The 25,917-nt window shown below is 40.7% G+C and overlaps 1 protein-coding gene across 6 annotated transcripts in view; it reads right to left on the bottom strand.

Annotated features, from left to right (window-relative positions):
- Window positions 1-25,917, bottom strand: part of abcc8 (ATP-binding cassette, sub-family C (CFTR/MRP), member 8) — a 225,890-nt gene that overhangs the window by 92,811 nt on the left and 107,162 nt on the right. For all 6 annotated transcript variants that reach the window (XM_072592226.1, XM_072592229.1, XM_072592230.1 and 3 more), the window contains 3 exons: window positions 23,237-23,399; window positions 3,140-3,180; window positions 1,490-1,635 (listed from right to left, as the gene is read on the bottom strand). In XM_072592226.1, the coding sequence (XP_072448327.1) occupies window positions 1,490-1,635; window positions 3,140-3,180; window positions 23,237-23,399 (350 nt within the window). The remainder of the gene's footprint in view (window positions 1-1,489; window positions 1,636-3,139; window positions 3,181-23,236; window positions 23,400-25,917) is intronic.

Below are 25,917 nucleotides of genomic sequence, written 5' to 3'. Positions count from 1 at the left end.
AACAAGCACTACATTGGACAAACAGGCAGAAAACTAGCCACCAGGATACATGAATATCAAATAGCCACAAAATGACATGACCTTCTCTCACTAGTATCCTTACATATAGTTCAGGAAGGACACCACTTTGAGTGGGACAACATATCCATCCTAGGACAAGCCAAACAGAGACATGCACGAAAATTCCTAGAAGCATGGCATTCCAACCGGAACTCAATCAACAAAAACATTGACTTGGACCCCATTTACCACCCCGTGAGAAAGAACCAGAAATGACATCATTATAGGAAATGGCATAACCACAGGAAATGACATCACCAACCCAAAGATATAAATAGAAAGCAGGAATCAGCAGTGCTTCATCTGGAGGCTCACTGAAGATGTTACCTAGTATGGTGACAAAACTTCTGAAAATTAACTTTCCAGCTCAATGAACAAACCTACATCTGAGGACCTGAGGGGCAACTTTTTCATGCAAAGTGTGGTGCTTGTATGGAATGAGCTGCCAGTAATGGTGGAGGCAGGTACAGTTATAACACTTAATAGCCAGCTGGATGGGTGCATGAATAGGAAGGGTTTGGAGGGATATGGGCCAAATGCTGGCAAATGGGATTGATCTGTTTGGGATATCTGGTTGGCATGGACGATTTGGACCGAAGAATATTTCTGTGCTGTATAACTCTATGTCTGTCCAATCGGAAATGATTTTAACTTTATGTCAGGCAAGTTCAGATTTCTATGCAACCTGGCTTTTGTCCTATGACAGTAGGGGTGAATGACTAGATAGGGCCAAAGCAAATGCTTTTAAAAAATTGCACGTATTGTGGTACAGCATTAATGAGAATGCCCCCTGCCCCAGCCCTCAAGAAATAAACCTCAAAAATCCTTGGGTCTCCAAAGACCCAACTTTGCCTTGGCTCCTGGTATTAATTTAAGCTATTAAAGCTTTTGGCAGAACAAAGATTATGCTGAGGAAAGTTCCTTAATAGTCCTGGCATCCTAAGTTCCTGAATCAATTTCTAGCTTGCACCACCTGTCCTGTTCCTAAAGAAGACGATAAGAAAGAATGTGAGACAAGGATAACACTGATTGCATTATAAAACCAACCTCATATCCACTATTTAAATAACAACTATTGGTCCATGCTTGCAGATCCAATTGACTTTTTGCAGAGTCAGGCTGAACCTGTAGGCCTTTAAAAACAGTGGGTATGATCTGATTCTTTATTCCTGTCTACATTTCAACACCAGCACTTTTCCAGTCGATATGGTTCCATAGAGCAAAAGTATTGGCTATAACGGGTCAGTTTATACGGTCTGATGACTTGGGAAATTTCCTGACTTGAGCTTCTTACCTTGTTAGAAAAGATCTGGTTCTTTGTGCTTGAGCTACCATACAAATGCACCTTTTGTTCTTATTATTTTTTCAGTTTTAGTTTCATGCATTATGATAGCATTCAGTGGACCAAAAGATCAAACATGGTCTTTACCTCACTAAAGCTTTGACAGTAGAACGAACCACACTGGAGAGCAGGAAGAGGGGTGTGACCAGGATGTGGAAGAGGGAGAGTGAAGCAAAAGCGACTGCTGGCGAGAGATCTGCATTCTCATACAAGTGGGTGTGAACCACAAAGGTCTTTTGGGAAAAAATATCAAAAAAATAATTGAAATCAACTCTTCATGACTGAATAAAAATACACTTAAAGTCAAAATTAGATTGGCAAAGCAATCACAGAAAGAACTGAACAAGCAACATTCAGTCACTCCTGAAATCTGTCTTAAGTATATACACTTCAGTGGGAGATTCTAATTCTATCTGTCCAACGTAAACCAGGCAGATGGGCAGTAAAATTCCTGGTTTACTTACTCAGCTGAAGGCTGCCGAATCAACATGATGTTTATAAATATTTCTTTGCAAGCAGCTAAATGATCAAAGCCCAACAGGTTAATAAATCGTGGATGCTCATCAGAATCCAATTACATCAACTTGCTATGACACGGGTACCACAGACTTTCTACAACTGAATGTGAAGTGCATCTGGAAGCTGTAACGGTTCTTTGGGTAAAACAATTGTTGCAAAACTAGGAGCAATGGGAGTGCTCCTTTTGACAGTGCAAGGAGGGTTTGGGCCTCCCTGTGCCTGAACACATTTCCTGGAAGCTGGCAACCTCTTCCCACTCTTTCAGAGTATGGCCATTATTAAGTAGGACGTAAAGGTACAAAAATTGAAGGGTGTCAATTTTAACTTTTTGGTTGCCAACCAGTCCATACTCGCAACAGAAAGTCTGAAACAACTTTGAGGCCTGGACCTCATTTACAGTATTTGCTGAACTATAACAGGCACTATATCATAAGACATACATTAATGATTTCAGAACAAAATATTTCGGAAATGATTAGAGTACCAATCAGATTGTAAGGCACAAGGCAACTTTAGGTGACTTTATTCCAACAAAGAAAAGTATCTTATGATTCAGACAATGCTGTAAATGGCATGGATTTTTAGTCCAAACTGTGTAGCTTGTTTCTTACAGGTGGACACAACATGGGACAGTCTGAAGCAGCTGGTAGGAGGGCAAACCTTTGTGAAAGGTTCATTTCATAAGGCTCAGAGAATCACTCCTACCCAACAGAAATAATTAAAACATTCTGTTACATTGCCTTATCAGCAGTCTTTCAATAAAACCAGTTGGAGAGGGGACAGAGCAGTTCTGTAACCTGTTCAGGCCAATGCACATTATGAGAGAATGGGCACATTTCCTAAAGCAGCTACCTTTGCACATTCCTCCACAATACTGAGTACTGTGTGTTAATGTAGAACGGGTGGATGCACTGAGTGGAGGTCAGATTTATTTCTAGATAGGGGATGGGTAAATGGGAATGGAATGGCCATCCTCGTCATTTTCCAGAGGGACGTGCAGAGCTGTGTGTGCATCATGGTCTAGAGATTTAAATAAAGGGAGTAACAGTCTCAGAATAAAGACTAGAAATCAATCACTTTGTAAGTTGAATCTTTCTTTCACCTCTGTGTAGATTTGAATTTGTAATATATCAATTATTTCAGCTTTTGTATTGCAAGGTTACTATTCATACAATAAATATGTACCGTGTCAGAGCAAACTAAATACCAGCTACTTACTGTGAGGACTGCTGCAATGGGTATTGCTGCATTCATAAAAACTGCAAATAAAGAGAAAATCTTGTGAAGATACAAAATTAAAGCAGCTCAGTTCTAACAACACAATAGACAACATAAACGTATTTCATTCTGGAAATGTGGCTTGACTTTTAAAGGACACAGGGCCCAACATTAATAGGTTAGCTGCACTTTGGGCACATACATTTGTGTTGCATTTTGACACATTTAAGTAAGTTAGATGTCTGTTTGTTTCCCAGTCAGCTTTGTCCATCCAGCCTCCATTGTATGTTAAACTAAAAAGGGACTATCTGAAATAAAACTACCTGTTGCAATGTAACACTGAGGTTGAAGAAGGGATGTTGCAACTTAAATATTAAAAAAAATGCAGCATTTTATTTGCAAGATTTTCAAAGAACAAACATAACTTCCCATAATATTGCTTATGGTCAGTCAGAAGTCTTTTGTTTCACATGAGAGCAGAGTATAAGTCCCCATCTTTTTTCTTGTAATGAAGAAGGGTACAGCTTTCACTGGGTATGCGCTTTCACTGTAAATATCATTAAAAATACAAAGCTGAAGAAAATAATAAACAAATTGTCTTCTTCATGAACAGTTCATGAAGTTCATTAAACTTTACTTAATTAATTTTTGGGGGTATTATGCATCTTTGCAAGTTCAGAGTGGCACCTTCAGTGTACAAGCACATGAATTATGCCAGAAAACATATCAATAAAGTCATTAGTGACAACACAGTGATAGCTGAGTGAAGTGTACAGAACAGATCAATTAGCAAGCAACACTGATTCAATGCCAACACTGCCAATTTGGAGTTCCACACTCGAGCTGTATTGGATTATAGTCATTTTCTGTTCTCATCATAAATGGAAAGATTCCTCATTGTCATATAGTCCATCCATGTTTCTTCACTTTCTGCACTTGCATTTGTGACAATAGATTATTGATAAATACCCACAATAAGCCTGCCAAACCTCCTCCCACACTTTTCCTGTAAGTACTTTATTCTACTTTCCTAGTTTCTCCACCCTGTCAAATCTGTTCTAATGACATCACCTTCCTTTAGTATGTCTTCCAATTTCCTCAGTTGAAGATTTCTGTCCAGAACGTGACAGGACCTCCAACAGTGTCCATCCCATTTCCTCCACTTCTGCTCTTATCCATTTTCATACCTGCCAACACCACTTGCCTTCTCCTCACCTTCCACTCACCAGCCTACATTCTCAATGGATCAGTCTTCACCTTGTCCTTTGCTTCCAGCTTGATGTCAGCATTGAACACATCTTCACCTTCTCCTGACTCAAATTTGAGCATCTCAAGGGACTATTAGAACATAGAACAATACAGCGCAGAACAGGCCCTTCGGCCCTCGATGTTGCACCGACCGGTGAACCATTCTAAGCTCGTCCCCCTACACTCTTCAAAAATCATCCATGTGCTTATCTAAGGATTGTTTAAATCTCCCTAATGAGGCTGAGTTGACTACATTATCAGGTAGGGCATTCCACACCCTTACCACTCTCTGCGTAAACAACCTGCCTCTGACATCTGTCTTAAATCTATCACCCCTCAATTTGTAGTTATGCCCCCTTGTACACACTGATGTCATCATCCTAGGAAAAAGACTTTCACTGTCTACCCTACCTAATCCTCTGGTCATCTTGTATGTCTCCATCAAATCCCCTCTTAGCCTTCTTCTTGGCAATGAGAATAGACCCAAGTCTCTCAGCATTTCCTCATAAGATCTTCCCTTCTGACAAGGCAACATCCTGGTAAATCTCCTCTGCACCTCTTCCAATGCTTCCACATCCTTCCCGAAATATGGGGACTAGAACTATTCATAATATTCCAAGTGTGGCCGCACCAGCGTTTTGTATAGTTGCAGCATGATATTGCGGCTCCATAACGCAATCCCTCTACGAATGATACCTAACACACCGTATGCCTTCTTAACAGCACTATCCACCTGGGTGGCAACTTTCAGGGATCTATGTACATGGACTCCAAGATCCCTCTGCACATCCACACTCCCAAGTATCTTTCTATCGACCCAGTACTCTGCTTCCTGTTGTTCTTTGCAAAGTGAATCACCTCATATTCAGCTCCATTGAACTCCATTTGCCACCTCTCAGCACAATTCTGCAGTTTATCCAAGTCCCCCTGCAACCTGTAACATTCGTCCACACTGTCCACTATTCCACCGACTTTAGCGTTATCTGCAAATTTACTAATTCATCTACCTATGCCTGCGTCTAAGTCATTTATAAAAGTGACAAACAGCAGTGGCCCCAAAGCAGACCCTTGTGGCACACCACAAGTAACTGGACTCTAGGCTGAATATTTTCCATCAACCACTTCTTTCAGAAAGCCAGTTTTTAATGCTAAACTGCTAAACTGCTAAATCACCCTCAATTACATGCCTCTGCATTTTCTTCAACAGTTCAGGCAGCATCCGAGGAGCAGTAAAATCGATTTACTGCTCCTCAGATGCTGCCTGAACTGCTGTGCTCTTTCAACACCACTAATCCAGAATCTGGTGTCCAGCATCTGCAGTCATTATTTTTACCTATTTTCTCCAACAGCCTACCATGTGGAACCTTATCAGAGGCTTTACTGAAGTCCATGTATAGCACATCAACTGCCCTACCCTCATCTACACACTTAGTTGCCTTCTCAAAAAACTCAATGAGGTTTGTGAGACACAACCTGCCTTTGACGAAACCATGTTAACCATCTGAAATCAAATTGTTGCTTGCTAGATGATTATAAATCTTATCTCTTATAATCCTTGCCAAAACCTTTCCTACAACAGAACTAAAGCTCACTGGTCTATAATTACCTGGGTCATCTCTGCTGCCCTTCTTGAACAAGGGCACAACATTTGCAATCCTCCAGTCCTCTGGTACCAAACTGAAGACAATGACAACTCAAATATCAAAGCCAAAGGCTCTGCTATCTCCTCCCTAGCTTCCCAGAGAATCATCGGATAAATCCCATCCGGCCCAGGGGACTTGTCTACTTTCACTCCTTCTAGAATTGATAACACCTGTTTGTAACTAACCTCGATCCTTTCTAGTCTAATATCTCATACCTCATTCACACCTATACAATATTCTTCTTTTCCTGACTGAAAACCAATGAGAAATGTTTGTTTAACACCCCTCCGATCTCCACAGGGTCCACACACAACTTCCCACTTCTGTCTTTGATTGGCCCTATTCCTACCCTAATCATCCTTTTATTCCTCACATACCTATAGAAAGCTTTAGCGTTCTCCTTTATTCCATTTGCTAAAGACTGCTCGTGTCCTCTCTTGGCTCTTTACTCTCTCTTTAAATCCTTCCTAGCTGATCTGTAACTCTCCATTGCCACATCTGAACCATCCTGCCTCATCAACACATAAGCCTCCTTCTTCGTCGTAACAAGCGATGCAATTTCTGTTGTAAACCACAGTTCCCTTCCCTTATCACTTCCTCCCTGCCTGACAAGGACATACCTATCAAGAACATGCATTATTTGTTCCTTAAACCAGCTCCACATTTCCATTGTCTGCATCCCCTGCATTTTGCTACCTCATTCTATGCATCCTAATTCTTGCCTGATCGCATTATAATTGTCCTGGCCCCATCGATAACTGTGGCATGTATCTATCCCTTTCCATCACTAAACTAAACCTAACTGAATTATGGTCACTCTCTCCAAAATGCTCACTTACAACTAAATCAAACACCTGGCCTGGTCCATTACCAAGCACCAGATCCAGTGTGGCCTCCCCTCTTGTCGGCCCGTTGACATACTGTGTCAGGAAACTCTCCTGTACACGTTGGACAAAAACTGATCCACCTGACGCACTAGAGTTATAGCATTTCCAGTCAATGTTGGGGAAGTTAAAGTCCCCCATAATGACCATCCTGTTCCTTTCACTCCTACCCAGAACGATTTTGCTAATCCTCTCTTCCACCTCCCTGGAACTCTGCGGAGGCCTATAAGAAATTCCAAGCAGTGTGACCTTTTCTCTCCTGTTTCTAACCTCAGCCCACACTACCTCAGTAGACGAGTCCTCATCAAAAGTTCTCTCAGCCACCATAATAGTATCCTTTACTAACAAGGCCACACCTCCCCCTCTTTTACCGCCTTGCCTATTCTTAATGAAAGATCTAAACCCTGGAACCTGCAACATCCATTCCTCACCCTGCTTTATCCATGTCTTCAAAATGGCCACAACATTAAAGTCCCAGGTATCTATCCATGCTGCAAGCTCACCTACCTTATTTCGGATACTTCTGGCGTTGAAGTAAACACACTTCAAACCACTTCGCTGTCTGCCATCACATTCCTGTGACACTGAAATCCTGTCCCTGTCCTTCCTACAGTCACCCTCCTGTGCACTGCAACTACACCCCTGGTTCCCTTTGATGAGGACTCATCTACTGAGCTAGTTTAAACCCACCTGAATAGCACCAGAAAATTTCCCACCCAGGATATTAGTACCCCTCTGGTTCAAGTGAAGATCATCCTGTTTGTACAAGTTCCACCTTCCCCAGAATAAGCCCCTATTATCCAAGTACCTGAAACCCTCCCTCCTGCACCATCCTTGCAGCCACGTGTTCAGCTGATATCTCTCCTATTGATATCTTGCCTCGCTGTCATGTGGCACGGATAACAAACCAGAGATAACAACTCTGTTTGTTCTACCTCTCAGCTTCCAACCTAGCTCCCTGAAATCCTGCCTTACATTCCTATCCCTCTTTCTACCTATGTTGTTAGTACCTACATGGACAACAACATGAGGCTGGTCACTCTCTCCCTTCAGGACCCCAAAGATACAATCCGAGAAACTTTCTGCAAAACTCTGATCCATTCCTCAATCACTCTCAATACTGCCCCACCGTGCTTCTAACTACAGTACCTCTCCATTCAAGCACAGCAGATACAACATGTTCCCTGTTGCCTCATTCCTTCAATTGAGCAGTGCCCAAACAGTCCTTCCAGTACTGTAGTACTGCTACTAAGTTAGCATATTGTATTCACTGCTCACAGCATGGTTTCGTCGAAATTGGGTGGATTAATTCACATGGATCATTCCAAGTTTCTGGTTGTCTATCATTTTAAATCTCCTTCCCACTCCCAGCTATGACTTCTTTGTCTTTGACCGCCAACAACATTTCAAAAAAGTTGGATAAATTCAATAAATAAAGAGGATGACAACAAAACGTTCAATGTAAGTTTGACATCACATATTTTGATTTAGACACTTCCCTGCCTTCTCGACAGAAAAGTGAATTCAACAAATTCAGATCATGAATTCTGACTCCACTATTTTTGGGCAGCAGCTGTTGGTACTGTTTAGGTCTTGCCCTATTTAAAAAGTCCCTTCTGGGCACTTTTTCCATCTTTATTTGTCCAGATATTATCTACGTTGGCTTTGCTCCACTATTTCTTTCGACGTTTAATCTCTCCTATCTTCTACACGATCACAAACATTCACTTTGGCCCTTTTTTTCCCTTTCCTGTTTGTACTTGCTAAAGCTCCATTACACCTCTATTTATGTTCAAATCTAACAACATTTCTTCAACCTGAATTGCTGGACTGGACATTTCTGATTAGATTACTTACAATGTGGAAACAGGCCCTTCAGCCCAACAAGTCCACACCGACCCACAACCACTCCCCTACATTTACCCCTTCGCCTAACACTACGGGCAATTTAGCATGGCCAATTCACCTAACCTGCACATTTTTGGACTGTGGGAGGAAACCGGAGCACCCGGAGGAAACCCGCACAGACACGGGGAGAATGTACAAACTCCACACAGTCAGTCGCCTGAGGTAGGAATTGAACCCGGGTCTCTGACGCTGTCAGGCAACAGTGCTAACCACTGCGCCACTGTGCCGCTCACTTTCTGAGTCAATGGCTATGGGAATGAAGGTGGGGGTTGGTTTGTTGGGCATTGTTCACAGAAAATAGGAGACAGCATTGTCACAATGCCTTCTCAACACATTCCCCTGCTTAAAGAGGATATTCCGAGGTTGTGCTCGGAACTTGGGTCTTCTGGTTGTTCCATGGAGGCAGGCATCCAATAAGTTCAGTAAAGATCCAATTTATGGGCTGACTCTGGGGTGCTCCAGTACAGACGAATCTGGGTGTCCTCATTCATGAGTCACAGAAAACTAACATGCAGGTACAGCAGATAATAAAGAAAGTGAATGGAATATTGGCTTTTATAGCTAAAGGAATAAAGTATAAAGGTAAGGAAGTATTGCTGCAACTATACAAGGTATCAGTGAGACTGCACTTGGATTATTGATCCTCTTATTTGAGGAAAGATGTAATGGCATTGGAGGCAGTTCAGAGGAGATTCACTAGTTTAGGCCTATACTCTCTGGAATTTAGGAGAATTTGGGGAGTTCAAATTGAGATATTCAAGATGATAAAAGGAATAGATACAATAGACATGGAGCGGATGGGGGTAATCTGTATGTGTTATAGGCGTTATGTGGAATAGGATCATAGGGAATGGTAAGCAATGGGGGAGAGGACTATTGGCAATTCTGGAAAGAGAGATCACAGTCTTAGTATAAAGGTTAGCAAATTTAAAACAGAATTGAGGAGAAACTACTTCTCCCAAAGGGTTGTGAATGTGTGGGATTCACTACCGCAAAGTACAGTGGATGCTGGGAGAGTGAGTAAATTTAAGGAGGAATTAGACAGATTTTTAATTGGTAATGGGTTGAAGGGATATGAGCAGAAGGCAGGAAATGGTGCTGAAGAGCATATCAGCCATAATCGATTGACGGAGCAGACTAGATAGACCGAGTGGCCTAATTCAGCTCCAATATCTATGAACTTTTGTGCCCCTACCTGTGTTTTGTTGACATTTCAGAGGCTTTTTGCTAGGTGTGAAGGTTGCCAGCTCACTCAAGGAAGCCTCCCAGTGGAGGCAAGGCAGGGGCACAGACCCAGAGGTTCTATGCCTGCACATTGTAGCCAGGAGTTGTGATGGCACCTCTGGCAGTGAACATGCCTGTGGAAGAACCTTTCTTTCAATACAATTTTCATGCTGACTTGGTGCCTTTTAATTTATAATTTCAATGAAGGTAGTGTAGAGTGCCTCCATGCTGTGGTAGTTCCCAGCTTCCTGGGTTGTGCCCACCTCTGGAGATACTGGCTTGACATTGCACCCTGATTGGGCCTATAGCACCAGGTACCTATTTGTTATTTTAAGAAGTTTGAGACCCCCCCAGGTCTGGTGTTGGGTGTACCAATGCCTGCTGGAAGTTGTAAACTCTTAGGGCAGAATCTTATTAGGCTCTGAGTGACATAAGCTATAGTGAGGTTTGACTAGAGGCATGGCTGGTTTCTCACCAGACAGTGGCAGGTTGCCAAATAGGGGGATTTATTGCCTGACCCACCTCTGTAATATTCGGCTTCCTAAAACATGGGAATAAGAGTGGGTATCTTGTGAGTTAACTCACCACTTATTCTGAAGGACCACTTTGTGAAGGTGTTGTATTGGCTGATTAACCAATACACAGCATACAAAAAGAGAGTGCCTGATGTGCTGTAACCCATTCCCATTCCAACTTTCATCTACAACTGTTCTTCCTATCACCTGAACCTGACGTTACATCTCAATGATGCCACCCTGCTCCTCTATGCTCACCCTGTCAAACCACAGCAGTAGTCATTGCCAATAGTCCTCTCCCCCATTGCTTACAATGCCCTATGATCCTATTCCATATAACCCCTATAATACATACTGATTACCCCCCCATCACTGACCCTGTTCCCATCTCTACAAAAGTATCTGCATTCCCCCCAACCCCAGTCTTGATCTCCCATTACTTTGATAGTTATCCCCTGCTGCCCCTACATTCCCTTTGTTGCATTCTCTTCAACAACAGATGGATAGACTCCCAGGACTGTATTTGCTGTGGATCAGCCCTGGGACATAACTGACCAGACTCCTAATTGCTGTATTTACAACTCATGCCACTTTTGCTAATGGAATGGAGAAGGTCATTGATCTTCTTACTATGTACTGTCTATTCCTCTGGATGGCAGAGATTGCACACACCTGGGTTGCAACCTGGTACCAGGCTACCTTGTACTTTGTGTCATAGCCTCCACTGCTGGTTCTGGAGAGAACGACATCCCACATCTGCATCACTCAGTCCACTAGGATCTCCATGTCACTACCTGCAAAGCCAGGCATCGATTTCCCCTTGTCTGCCATGTTTAGGGTAAATTGCAGCAACAATGAAGGCCAACCATTCTTCTCTGAAAGCACAATGACCTTTTAACGATGGTGCTGGCCCATTTGAACTTTCCTGACAATGGCCAACTCTTCCTGGTACAGCGAGTGGTAGAATGGGACTAGAACTGGGATAGAGGGGCACCATAGGGGTAGGTGCATTTGGTAAGATAAGGCAAAAGAGACATCTCATTAGGCTTTGAGGAGGCAAACCTTCCATGAAACTTGATGAAACTGACACTGAGCTAAATTAAAGTAAGAGTCAGCCCAATAATTCTGATTAGTTTTCAATTATTTGTACCCTAGATGTCACATTAAAACTGTTCACAAAAAAAACCCACCAAAAGCCATTGGTATGGGATTACTCAAAATAGATAATATAATGGTCTTCTTGGCATTTGTTCAAAAATAATACAAATGGATATATGATGGCCTTAGCAGGGATATGCATCCAATTTATTTGCTATTGGATAAATTGGACTTTTACCTTGATGACCCAGTGAAATGAATAGAAAGCTTTATATTATGAAACATCAAACTCAAGGAGACATAGGAGATAATTAAAAATGAAGGAAATTGTAAGTTAACCTACAAGTATATCATTTTCATTCCTCATTAGCAACTTATGGAATGTACTGCCATCTAGTGTAGTCAAGTTTAACTCAAAGTGTTCAAAAGCAAAATCAAATCAAGACCTAATTCAATACCTCAATCAAGAGAGGTAATTTTGGGTATTGGAAAAATGTAGATTTTGTTCTGAAACTTGAACTGCACCCAAGAACAAAGTTGAATAACCTCATCAGGTTCATTCAGCATCAATTTTAACACAGATCAGGACAGTGTCTTTCAGGTGCCGGGGTGGAGGCTCTTCCTATAATGAATGAGAATACAGGGAACACAAGACTTCAAGAGACAACTCATGCTTGTGCAAACCCTTTGTGAAAACATTAATTAAAAATTATTTGTCTGGGTCTCTCCTGACCGCAGCAATTAGGTTCAATCTCCAGTTTATATCATATTGGGTTCTGGACTACATCAATAGATCGTAACAGTTCCAGATTATAAATCATCTACCTCTCTGCTGACATGACCTTAATGGTCCTGAAAGCCCAGCAGCTAAAACGACTGTGGGTAAGAATAGTTACTGACCACGATCCACTAGTTTAGCATCTCTCCCACATTAGTTCTGCCAGGCAAGCAAGGTTAAAATCAGGGCTAAATTATTTATCAAATACTTTATTGATTTGTGCCAGAAATCAGTTGTGCAGCTTTTATCCAATGAAACATTAAACCGTATAACTGCAACATTTTACTCAGAAACATATTTCCAGTTTGTTAATAGTGTGCTTGGCACTGAATACATTTTCATGGAATGACTGGCTCTGGAGATATCTACAGCACACTTACATATAAATAGTACTGTGATTACATGAGCTTAGTAAGTCTAGTTCCCAGAAGCTGTCTTGTGATTTAGAGAAGTTCAATTTCATTGGCCTCATATGTTTGTTGCAATCTTTTGGCAACAGTGCTGTTTACTTTTAGCCAGTTTATATGTTGAATTTGTCTTTGACCTTCATTATTTTTAAAGATAGACATCAGTAGTGGTGAAGCCGAAACCATCTATCTTCATTCTGCAAGCAATGTGTTAATATTAAATACTGCAAACCATTCTGTTAACTGCCACGCATATTTCTGCCTTGCCTGTTAGTGTTGCTCCCTTTGGTGCTGACAATTTACTGAAATATTAAGTAAACAGATATTGATGAACTGACTAAATTGACAAGAGAACAACTGAGCTTGGAAATGTATCTTCATCTCATACTTTCTTAATGAGAAGCATTCAAAATAGTGCTGTGTAAATTGATATTTGAAGGCTTTATGGTGAGCAATGGATGAGACAGCTAACAGAATTGGAGGTTGAAGAATAACATTCAGGTTCCACTCAAAATAAAGCATCAAACACACACGAACCACACAGTTAGATGAAAAATCATACTAGGTATGTATTTTATCCCACAGTATATCTTATCTTCAAGCTCAAATGAGCATCTCCATTTCACTGAATATAAATCTTTCACATAAATCATTACTCACATAACACATCCTGTGGAGTCCTCTGAGATTGGTAATTTAATAACGATTACCACATAGCCTTCAGCAGTTTTATGCTGTGGTCTAAAGTTCATTCTATCAATTGATGTTGCCTTTAACAGTCATATGAAAAAATGTAATCCCCAAGTTCATCATGTGGTATCTGCAATTTATACAGCTTATAAATTAATGAAACAGCTAGAAACAAGGCAAACTATACCAAAGATTATTCTGCATCAGATTATATTTGAAAAGCTTGGATTTCTTTTATTTGCCCTGGTGCTGTGTGGAGCTACATTGAGTCATATCTTTAGATCACATCTTAGCCAGCTTGCATTTTCCTTTGCAATGCATAATTAGTGGCTAAAATTAATTTTGGGAATCTTTAATGGGCAGGAATGCATGGGTAAGCAGACAATGTTCCCAATGAATTGTGCGGGCGTGCAATCTGTACAGCAATTTGGAACACGTGGTGCAGGCACCAACTGGTCATGCAGAAGCAGCATTCCCTTGAAAATATGCTCACTTGTAATCTAAATAGCACTGGGCAGTGTAACAGTCAGGCTCTACACAACAAAGAGAAGACATTGGGTAGGATTAGCCACATAGGTAAATTTGGAGAGGAAAAATTATTACATCTCGAACCTGATTCTAGATCCCATTGAGTGTGCTTGGCTGCATGGAGCAAATTGTTCATTACAGTCTGTGTCCTTGCACAGGCAGCTGGGAGGATAACGGAGGGCAATTGAGAAACTTTTCACTGAACTCCAACATTCCTTGTCTCTAGCACATTTTCTCGGATCTTGGAAAATGGATGGAGAAAGGATGCAAACCAGTACACTTCATGGAAATTCACCAAATCCAGATAGATTGAATTTAATAAATGCTCAATTGTTACAGCAGCTTTGTTAATTCTTTTTCATAAATATTTACCAGAGAGTTCTTGTGAGCTTACAATTAGGGTGGGAGGTGCCTTGGACATTGTTGGCAGTACATCAAATAGGAAGATATTCATCAGCTCAAAGCAGCAATGATGTACTGGGGTGGGATGTGCTGGTGCACAGGAGGGTGATCTGCAACATGTCATAAATATTTCCATTCAGCAGAATATTTGTATCTGATGAGGCACAGCATGTTTGTCCCACAAGATAAGAACTTTACAAGGGTGATGTAATTCTGAAAGATTCAATAGGCATTTATAACAGTTCCTGGCATTTACATATATTACACTCATAGGCACTTCAGTGTCAGGACTACTGCTGAACTATTTGGACACAAACTGTTGTATGCTTCCATCAGAATGCCATGCTTCAAGTGGCTCCAGGTAGGATGCAGTCAGAAATACTTACACCCTCAATACACATTATGATATAGAGATGATATAATGAGCATGTTTCTTAAAGGTATAATGCATATTAGTTGTGAGATCTAACATAGCAAGATGGAGGTACGCAAGACACAAGTTGAGATTAGACAAGACTAACCATGTGCCAATTGTGGGAACGTGGATTTGCACAATGCTTTTTGGTTTGCCTTGTAGTTTATGATCAACACATAATGGGTGACAGCAGATTTCTGTTCTGCTGAGATTGTATACTTTGTAAAACGATGAAAAAGGTAAAAGGATGGAAAATTCGCTCATCCAGGTAAAAACAATAACTGCAGATGCTGGAAACCAGATTCTGGATTAGTGGTGCTGGAAGAGCACAGCAGTTCAGGCAGCATCCGAGGAGCAGCAAAATCGACGTTTCGGGCGATGAAGGGCTTTTGCCCGAAACATCGATTTCGCTGCTTGTTGGATGCTGCCTGAACTGCTGTGCTCTTCCAGCACCACTAATCCAGAATTCACTCATCCATGTTAAGTCTGAGAGTACTTTATGTTCACTCTTTACAGTGAAAAAATAATAAAATTTGGATGAACCATTTAATTATGGTAAACTAATGGAATCATTGTGAGAGAGTGATGAGCATGAGTGCATTTTCTTGGCTGCATGCAATCTGATGTTTGTGTGGTGTGTCCTTTAATGTATAATGATTTGGTGTTAGTATGCATGGAATGTGTAGACCAAAGGCAATACTGATATTAGTATTAGAGAAAACCCATGATTTGCTCTAGTCAGATAGAAATTATGAAGTGATTGCTTGAGTTACTGTTGGGAGTTGTAAACACAACAATGAAGAATCGGATAAATGGTACTGTTGTGTTGTACTGGTCTGATTACTTACTCATGTTGGATTGCGTAACATAAGTACACTAAGGACAAATTCAGACAGAAGACGATTCTGTTAAAATTGATGTCTGTACTCAAGTAATGACAGAAAACAGAACAGGAACGTAGCTCGATAACATAGGCAGGAACTCAGGGTGGGATTTTACAGCCTCTGAACAAAGTGAGCAGTGATAAGAAAGATGATAAAATCCAGCACAAAGCTTTCCAACTTAAAGAGTAAAATGTTCAATTTTTCAATGAAATGTTTAGTGACTAGACAAAATTCTCATCAAAGAGAGGTCACCACCTTATTTGCATGCATTAGCATGCATGCATGCTTTGTCACGGTTGTCAGCAGTGACCAGTCAAGGGAACAGACATATTAAGACCAGAAGGCATATGAGCAGAAATAAGCCATTCAGTCCATCGAATCTGCTGCCTTTTCCCCATAAACCTTCAACTGCCTAAATAATGAAAAAAATCTAACTGAGCATACTTAATAACCGAACCATCTATGTAAAGAACTCCTCAGATTCATTACCATCTAAGAAAGAAATTCCACCTCTTCTCTATTTTCAGTAAGTGATGCCTCACTCTGAAATTATTCCTCTGGTCCTAGATTCTCCCACAAGGGGAGTCAATTTCTCTGCACCTGCCAGTTTTGTCCTAAGAAGTTCATAGGTTTCAATAAGCTCTTCTCTCATTCTTCTTAACTCCAATGAGTATAAGCATAACACACTCAACCTCTCTTCATAGCAAAATGCCTCTATAGCCAGGATTAACCTTGTGAATCTTCTCTGAACTATCTCCAATGTGAGTATATCTTTCCTGAGATAAAGGGTTAAAACTGTTCACAGTATTTCATATGTGGTCTGACTATGACTTCGATAGTTTTAGCAATATCTCGTTATTTTCTCAATCTATTCCCTTTGAATAAAATTTAACATCCATTTGCAATTCAACAAATCCACTGAACCTGGATATTAGCCTTTTGTGATTAATGCACAAGGACTCGCAAATCCCTTTGTGCTGCAGCCTTTCTCCATTTAAATAATATTCAGTTCTTCTGGTTTTCTTGATGAAATACAAAATCACATTTTCCCACACTATATTCCATCTGCTAAGCTTATATCCACTTACTTAACCTGTCTGTGGCCCTCTGTAGATTCCCTGTGTCATCCTCATATCTTGCCATCCCACCTATTTTTGTGTCATCCACAAATGTGGCAACAGTGTGTATATGCACACACACACACAAAAGGTTATCATCCTAACTCTCTGTCTATTAGTCATACAACCCTTTATCCATGCCAATATACTTGCCATAACACATGGTTTCTTATAGAGATGTATAGTACGGAAACAGACCCTTTGGTCCAACTCGTCCATGCTGACCAGATATCCTAACCCAATTTAGTCCCACCTGCCAGCACCTGGCCTATATGCCTCCAAACCCTTCCTATTTATATCCCATCTAGATGCCTTTTAAATGTTGCAATTGTATTAGCCTCCACCACTTCCTGTGGCAGCTCATTCCATAAAAGTCCCCTCCTCTGAATGAAAAAAGTTGGCCCTTAGGTCTCTTTTATATCTTTCCCCTCTCACCCTAAACCTATGCCCTCTAGTTCTGAACTCCCCCACCCCAGGGAAAATACTTTGTCTATTTATCCTATCCATGCCTATCATGATTTTATAAACCTCTATTAGGTCACCCCTCAGCCTCCGACGCTCCAGAGAAAACAGCCCTAGCCTATTCAATCTCTCCCTCTAGCTCAAATCCTCCAAACCTGGCAACATCCTTGTAAATCTTTTCTGAACCCTTTCAGGTTTCACAACATCTTTCCGATATGAATGAGACCAGAATTGCATGCAATATTCCAACAGTGGCCTTACCAATATCCTGTACAGCCGCAACATGACCTCCCAACTCCTGTACTCAATACTCTGACCAATAAAGGAAAGCATACCTTCTTCACTATCCTATCTACCTGCAACTCCACTTTCAAGGAGCTATGAACCTGCACTCCAAGGTCTCTTTGTTCAGCAACACTCCCTAGGACCTTACCATTAATGTATAAGTTCTGCTAAGATTTGCTTTCCCAAAATGCAGCATCTCACATTTATCTAAATTAAACTCTATCTGCCACTTCTCAGCCCATTGGCCCATCTGATCAAGAGCCCATTGTAATCTGAGGTAACCTTCTTCACTGTCCACTACACCTCCAATTTTGGTGTAATCTGCAAGCTTACTAACTATACTTCTTATGCTCACATCCAAATCATTTACATAAATGACGTAAAGTAGAGGACCCAGCACCGATCTTTGTGGCATTCCACTTTTCACAGGCCTCCAGTCTGAAAAACAACCCTCCCCCACCACCAAAGGTCTTCTACCTTTGAGCCAGTTCTGTATCCAAATGGCAAGTTGCCCTGTATTCCATGAGATTTAACCTTGTTCACCAGTCTCCCATGGGAAACCTTGTCAAACACCTTACTGAAGTCCATATAGGTCACATCTACCACTCTGCCTTCATCAATCCTCTTTATTAAGTCTTCAAAAAACTCAATCAAGTTAATGAGACTGGATTTCCCACACTTAAAGCCATGTTGACCATCCCTAATCAGTCCTTACCTTTCCAAATCCTGTTCCTCAGAATTCCTTCCAACAACTTGCCCACCACCGACATCAGGCTCACTGGTCTATAGTTCCCTGGCTTGTCCTTACCACCTTTCTTAAACAGTGGCACCACATTAGCCAACCTCCAGTTTTCTGTCACCTCACCTGTGACTATCGATGACACAAATATCTCAGTAAGAGGCCCAGCAGTCACTTCTCTAGCTTCCCAAAGAGGTCTAGGGTACATCTGATCAGGACCTGGGGATTTATCCACTTTTATGCATTCCATGACATCTAGCACTTGCTCCTGGGATAACTTATCAAATATTTTCTGGAAATCCAAATAAATTATGTCTATTGGTTATTCTTTATCTACACCGCTTGGTAACTCCTCAAAGAATTCCAACAAAGTTGTCATACAATTTCACAGTCATGAAGTCATATTGACTCAGCTTGATTAAATGTACAACTATTATATTCTTTCTTGTAGATTTTAGCAGGTTCCCAGTGAGAGATATTAAGCTCACTGGCCTATATTTACCTGTATTTTGTTGCCTCCCTTTATGAATAGGGCGCAATATTAACACTTTTCTAGTCTTGTTTGACTTGGACAATTGCCTTCTTGAACATATGTGTTTCTTCTCTCTCTCTGCATACAAGTAGGCTTGGCCTCCAAGTAAAAACATTTGTCTGGAATTTCTGCAATCATCTGCGATACCTTCATTGAAATATTGGTGGAGGCCTGGGAGAAAGGCCAAGAAGGCAATAATTAGCACTGCTCCTCTACGTTTTCCATCGATATTCTGTCACAATTATGCCAGAATTTGTTTGGCACATAGATATTTCCAAAATCTAAGGATTCTACCAGATTACTACCAGCGTATCCACTACCTTTGCAGTTATTCCTTTAAAATCCTAGGATTCAAGCTTTATCATGTCTAGGGGTCTTATCAGCCTTTAGTCCCATTTTTTTCTCTAGTGATAGTTAATTTGTTTATTTCCCCAAAAGATTCAACCCTTCATTATTCAATATTTTTGGAATGTTAGTAGTGTTCTTTATCATAAAGACTGACACAGTATTACTTCAACTCTGCCATTTCCTTGTTCCCCATTATTATTATCCCATCCTCATTACTTAAGGGCCTATGTTCACTGCAGCCTCTCTCTTCACCTTGATAGATTTAAAGAGGCATTTACTATCTATTTTTATGTTATTTGCTATTTGCCATCCTAATTTACTTTCTTCTTTTTTGGTCAACTTTTGTTAGCTTTTACAACTTACCCAAACCTCTGGTTCATCACACATCTTTGCTATATCGTATGGTCATTTTCAATTTGAAACTATTTTTAACTTCCTAAGTTGTTATCGGGTAATCAGTAATGCCTACACCCCATATAAAGAACAGGAAACAAAAACAGCCACATTACCACCAGGTGCCTCATACAGGGAGTAATGTTTCAGGCATCCTTTAGATGCCTAGGCAGATCTGGAGTTTTCTGGAGTTTTCTTCAGAACTCACTAATAAGGTGGTACAGAATAACAGTGGTGCGTGGAGGCCTATTGGGCACATTGACAAACTCTCAAACTGAAAATTATCCCGGTATACTAATCATTAATGGATTTTTCCAATAAAAAATAACTGCATGTTAATTTACTAGGATTAGCATTTTCATATCATTGCACGCACTTGACGTGTGACATTTCAACACTACAGGAGGTAGAGTATCTGTGCTGTCAAACAAATTCTAGCATAAATTTGGCAGAATATCGATGGAAACCTTAGAGGGACAGTGCTAATTATTGCTTTCTTGGCCTTTCTCCCAGGCCTCCACCAATATTTCAATGAAGGTATCGCAGATGATTGCAGAAATTCCAGCCAAATGTTTTTACTTGGAGGCCAAGCCTACTTGTAAGCAGAGAGAGAGAGAGAGAGAGAGAAGAAATACATATGTTCAAGAAGGCAATTGTCCAAATCACTGAGAATGAAACCACACAAAAGTGAACTGAGATGAATCTTAAAACTTTACCTAGGCTGAATGATACCATCGAATTTTAGATTAGATTACAGATTTAAATTTCTTACAGTGTGGAAACAAGCCCTTCGGCCCAACAAGTCCACATCGACCCTCCGAAGAGCAACTCACCCAGGCCCATTCCCTCTGACTAATGCACCTAACACTATGGGCAATTTAGCTTGGCCAATTCACCGAACCTGCACATTTTTGGACTGTGGGAGGAAACCAAAGCACCCAGAGGAAACCCACACAGACATGGGGAGAATGTGTAAACTCCACACAGACAGCTGCCTGAGGTGGGAATTGAACCCAGGTCTCTGGCGCTGTGAGGCAGCAGTGCTATCCACTGTGCCACAGTGCTGCCCGCATCATTTATTGATCCAATCCTGCAATGTCAAATTAAAACTTCATCTTCTTCATCATTCAGTATGATCACGGCTGATCATCCATTTGCATGCCCTTTCGCACACTATCCCTATACCCCTTTAGGTCAACAGTAATCCAAAATCTATCAATCGCTGTGTAAAACATAATCAATGACTGAGCTTCCCGAGCCTTGCTCATCTCAGACCTGAAATGGCCCACCTCTTATTCCTAGACTGTGCCCCTTGGTACTGGACCCCCAACCATAGTAAATATCCTTTCAAACACACTCTGTTCAGCCTTACAGAAAAATATTTACTGTGCAATTAGATAACCTATCATTCTTCTAAACTATATAAAATATAAGCCTTGTTTCTTCAATCTCTCCCTGCCATCCCAATGATCAGTCTGGTGAACCTTCATTGCACTTTTTCTATGAGACAACAAAATGAAGCACAATATTCTAGGTGATGTCTTACCAAGACTCTATATGTGCAGCAAGACGTTTTGCACTTCTGTACGCAAATCCTTATGAAATAACATCAACATGCTATTTGCCTTTCTAATTGTTGGCTACACCTATATGTTAACTTTCAGTGACTTCTAAGCCAGAACATTCAATTTCCTTTGCATCACATCAATTCACAACGTCTCGCACAGATACATACACATGTTTGAAATAGAAAACACAATAGAAACTGCCCAAAAGAACATCTACTGATACCTGAAATGGGATGGGGTGTTCTTTTATGAAGCACGTTTGGATAGGCTATGTTGCTACCCATTGGAGTTTATGAGAATCAGAGTGATTGGATTTAAACATAAGATTCTGAGTTGAATTAACAGAGTGGATGCTGAAAGGACTTTTTCCCCTTGTGGGAGAACTAAGGGACACAATTTAAAAATAAGATGTCTACCACTTCAGGTGGAGATGTGGGGAATTCCTTTTCTCTCAAAGCATCGTGAGTTTATGGAAGTCTCTTCAAAGCAGTGGAGACAGTGTCACAATAGATATTGTCGATACATTATTAACTAACAAAAGAGTCAATGGCTCTTGGGAACGTGAAATTGAGGTACAATCAGATTAGCAATGACCATAATGAATGGCAAAGAAGGCTTGAGGGGCTGAACAGCCTTTTCTTGCTGCTGATTTGCATGTTCAAGTTGCTAGCTAGTTTTGTTTTATTAGAAAGCTTCCAGCTAGGTACTAATGAATTCACACTCCAGCACAACTGCTAAGCAGAGTGTAAGTTAGACACATACAAATTCAAAATATTAGCCTGTCTTCTTCCTTTTGTGATGCCACCCTACTTTCCAAGTACTTCCTTTTTTAAAGTCTTCAATTTGAAAACAGGGTAGGATGGATGCTATATGTTGTCACAAATACTTGCTTCAAAATGATTCCACAAAATCTCTGCAGTGTGGTAAAAGGTAATTTGGCCCATCAATTCTGCTCTGACCCTCCAAAGACCATCCCACCTAGACCCAGTCCCCTATCCTATCCTCATAACCCCACACTTCCCACGGATAATCCACCTAACCTGCGCATTTTTGGACAGTGGGAGGGAACCAGAGCACCCAGTGGAAAACCATGCAAACACAGGGAGAATGTGCAAACTCCACACAAACACTCATCCAAGGCTGGAATCAAATCCAGGTCAATAGTGCTGTGAGGCAGTAGTCCTAACCACTGTACCACCACAGGAAAGTCATGGTTCTGTTGTTTTCCTCAGCTAACATCTGAAGCCAGTGCATGATTGCTTTCCACTCCATTTTGGGAAGTTGCTGGCTTGAGATAACAAACAATTTGACTCAATTCTCCCTCTATAAATCAGCATCTACGCTTCTTGAAGTAGAACTCCTTGATAATTAGAGATGCATCTGAATTAAGCACCTTATTACTGGGTCAAAATAACTATTATTAACAGGAAAACAATAGAGACATCCAACAACCTACACTTTAAAGTGTTTGATGTTTTGTCAGGCAGGAAGACATTCTCAACATCATGAGGAATGTTACAAGAAATATTCAGCATAGGTCAACAAGTTTCATTTTACACTGTCCAGTATCTGATCAATAAATCAAAAGGGATCTTGGTCCAAGTTCACATGACCCATAACTTTTTGACTGGTGTTTGTTTATGTACAAGGAAGACAGATAAAATTAATTTTGACATCCTATTTTTAATAAGCATCGTTAGATTCGTTAATTTCTTCTAACCTTCCAGAACTCAATCTGACCCTTGTATCTGAACTGAAGGACCTTTCTATCATTGTAGAAAGAGGATTCTCTCAACCACCTAATCTCCTCTGAACAGAAGGCACCAAACATTAAGTTTTAAGTAAGACCTTATTATGTAGTTTAGAACCCTTTTGCGAAAAGCAGACCTGTTATGATTCCATGACTTATCGTGGTATTTTTGTTTGAAGTGTGAAGCAAACACATTACATCCTAAAATAAAGCAAGAAAACGTATCATAGACAAACTGATGTTAAACTTTTTAAATTGGAATGTAAACTGAATCTTACTAGATATGGAGGTATAGAGGGCAAAGGACTTGAGACTTGTTAGCTCCTTGCGTCGAGTCTCTTCTACACTTTTATGGAAGATTTTCTCCCAAGCATAGAGTTTCAGTAACTTGATTCCTCTCAGAAGTTCATTCGTTTTCCTCAAACGCTCACTTGAATAATTCTACAAGAGGAAGGACAATTAGCAGTTGGTCTTGAGGAAGGAGAAATTAATCTAATGAACGTTTAAGGCCAAGAGCAACTTTCTCTCAGCCTTAGTGATTACCTCAACCATTGTGTGCGCGCTACAATCCCATTTTGTTCCAAATTTGTTATTTAATCTTGCTCATGAAGGTTAGACAAATCATTGTCAGAAAATGTAGCATATTCCCACTTCAGTCACAGGCATCAGTATTAAGCACTCCAATGTTAAGTTCCATAGACTAATTCCTGCTGAAGACCTTATGCCTGAAATTTCTACGCTCCTGCTCCTCAGATGCTGCCAGACCGGCTATACTTATGCAGCACCACACCTTTTGAGTCTGATCTCCAGCACCTGCAGTTCTCACTTTCTCCCAGACCACTGTAAAACTTCGTCTATTCTGTTCCAACTATGTGCTTTACACATGGAAAATGTGCTCAAAAAAAGCACCAGTTCTCTCTCACAGTACACACATTTGCCATATCTTTTTGAATAAAATTGAACTTCAAAAATTGTTGTGTCTGTGTGGTATGTTTCTCTGCTGGTCAGGAATTGAACTCAGACTGTCTCAACTACAGCCTTTATTTATAAAGCACCTTTAATATTGCAAGAGGTCCTCAACCCCTTCAAAGGAGCACAGCAAGGAAAAGTTGACACCAAGCCATCAAAGAAGGTGGGAGAGATTATTGGCACAGTTAAAGGATGGAGTACTGAAGCCATTTACATAGACAATTCAAGATCTAATCAATGTTGGAATGAAATAAGTCAGGACTGCACAAGACACAGAGTCTTCCAAGTCTCTCATTTGGCAGGTTTGCGGAGTCTACACTGAAAAAGATCCTAATGTAACCCCAAAGGCACTATAAAAATGTAGACACATATTTGCTCTAGCTATGGTTAAAAGTAGCTAATACTGTTTGGGGAAAGGTAAGGATGTGTCTGTAAGAACCAGTTTCAACCTGGGTACAGATTGCTCTGGGAGAGGGACATGTCATCTGTTCCTATGCTATACTGAATTCTGTTGAACAAGCCTGCAGGGAAGACAGACTGGCTGTTGTTTATTACATTGCCAGACAAATGCTTACTAATTAACTACAAGAAAATCATGGGTAATCTTTTCTTGCCAATTTGAGTTTATGCCAACTGTAATAATTACTCCATCCTGCTGCACCCTTGATATGAGAACTTTTAAAAAATCTGAAAGAAGGAGTTGTGTTAGAAAGAGATGTGAAACAGTCAACCTTCTAGCAATGTAGTTCAAGCAGGCACTCAGAGGTTTCACAAAACTGGCCCTTTTTACTAAAAGCTGTTCCTTTTCTCAAGGATACTGTGTCCTTGATGTTTTTCAGAGTGGTCATAAAACACTCTGGGCTCCAAATCGGCTGGGTTTGGTACAGAGATAAAAGGGTATTAGGAGGCCTTTTTGGTTATATGTAGGCCAAAGCTTATGTTTTAGAAGTGACCTGTATAATGAAAGGGGAGTGATCAGTCTGAAGAGCTGAAGTCTTGGTTGATTCAGTTCAGCAGTGGGCTATGTGGAAACAAGCTGCTAGACTCTCTCTCCTTCTGCCCTTCTAACTTCGACCTGTAAGCCTCTGTTTCATTTTTTTGCTGTGTTTAAGGGGTTTGTTTATTGGGATTACTGTGTATATTCAGAACAGCATAACTAAATCTAATTTGTAATTGTCTGAGTTCTGTGGGTATTGTATGTTCTGTTCTTTGTCATTCATTTCGTAATTTTGTCCATCATGTATGCCCGACCATTCAACTGATCTTCTACCTCAATGCTATTTTCCTGGCTATCCCATGATATTTTTTGTATCGAGAAAACTATCAATCCCTACTTGAGTTTCCACAGCCCTCTTGAGCAAAGAATTCCACATATTCACTAGCTTCTGAGTGAAGAAATTCCTTCTCTTCTCAGTCCTAAAAGGCCAACCTCTTATGCTGAGCTTGTGTCCCTTGTCCCCACCCCACCTTTTCCATTAGGCCAGGAAACATTCTACCTATGTCTACCCGTAAGACCATAAGAAATAGGAACAGAGTAGGCCATTCAGCCCTTGAGCCTGCTCCGCCATTCAATAGGATTGTGGCAGATCTAATACTCCTCACATCCACTTTTCTGGTCTTTCTCCATAAGCCTTGATTCCCCTCCTGATCAGGGATCCATCTATCTATCTATCTCTCTCACTCTTAAACATACTGAAGGATGCTGCCCTCTCAACTTTCTGTGGCAAGGAGTTCCAAAGATGCTCAACCTTCTGAGGGAAGAGAGATTCTACCTCATCTCCATCTTAAATTGGTCACTTTTCATATGCAGACTGTGCCCACTGGTCCTAGACTCTCCAATGAGGGGACACATCCTCTAACATTTCCTCTGTCAGGCCCTTTAAGAAACCTAAATGTTTCAATGTGACCACCTTTTATTCTTCTAAACTCTAGCAAGTACACTCCCAACCTGTTCAAACTTGAAAACATGCATAAAATCAAATTATATTGT

This window comes from Chiloscyllium punctatum, chromosome 22 (genome assembly GCF_047496795.1).
Source record: "Chiloscyllium punctatum isolate Juve2018m chromosome 22, sChiPun1.3, whole genome shotgun sequence".
Taxonomy (NCBI): domain Eukaryota; kingdom Metazoa; phylum Chordata; class Chondrichthyes; order Orectolobiformes; family Hemiscylliidae; genus Chiloscyllium; species Chiloscyllium punctatum.
The sequence above is the reverse complement of the archived record's forward strand: the minus strand, read 5'-3'. Positions and strand labels throughout refer to the sequence as shown.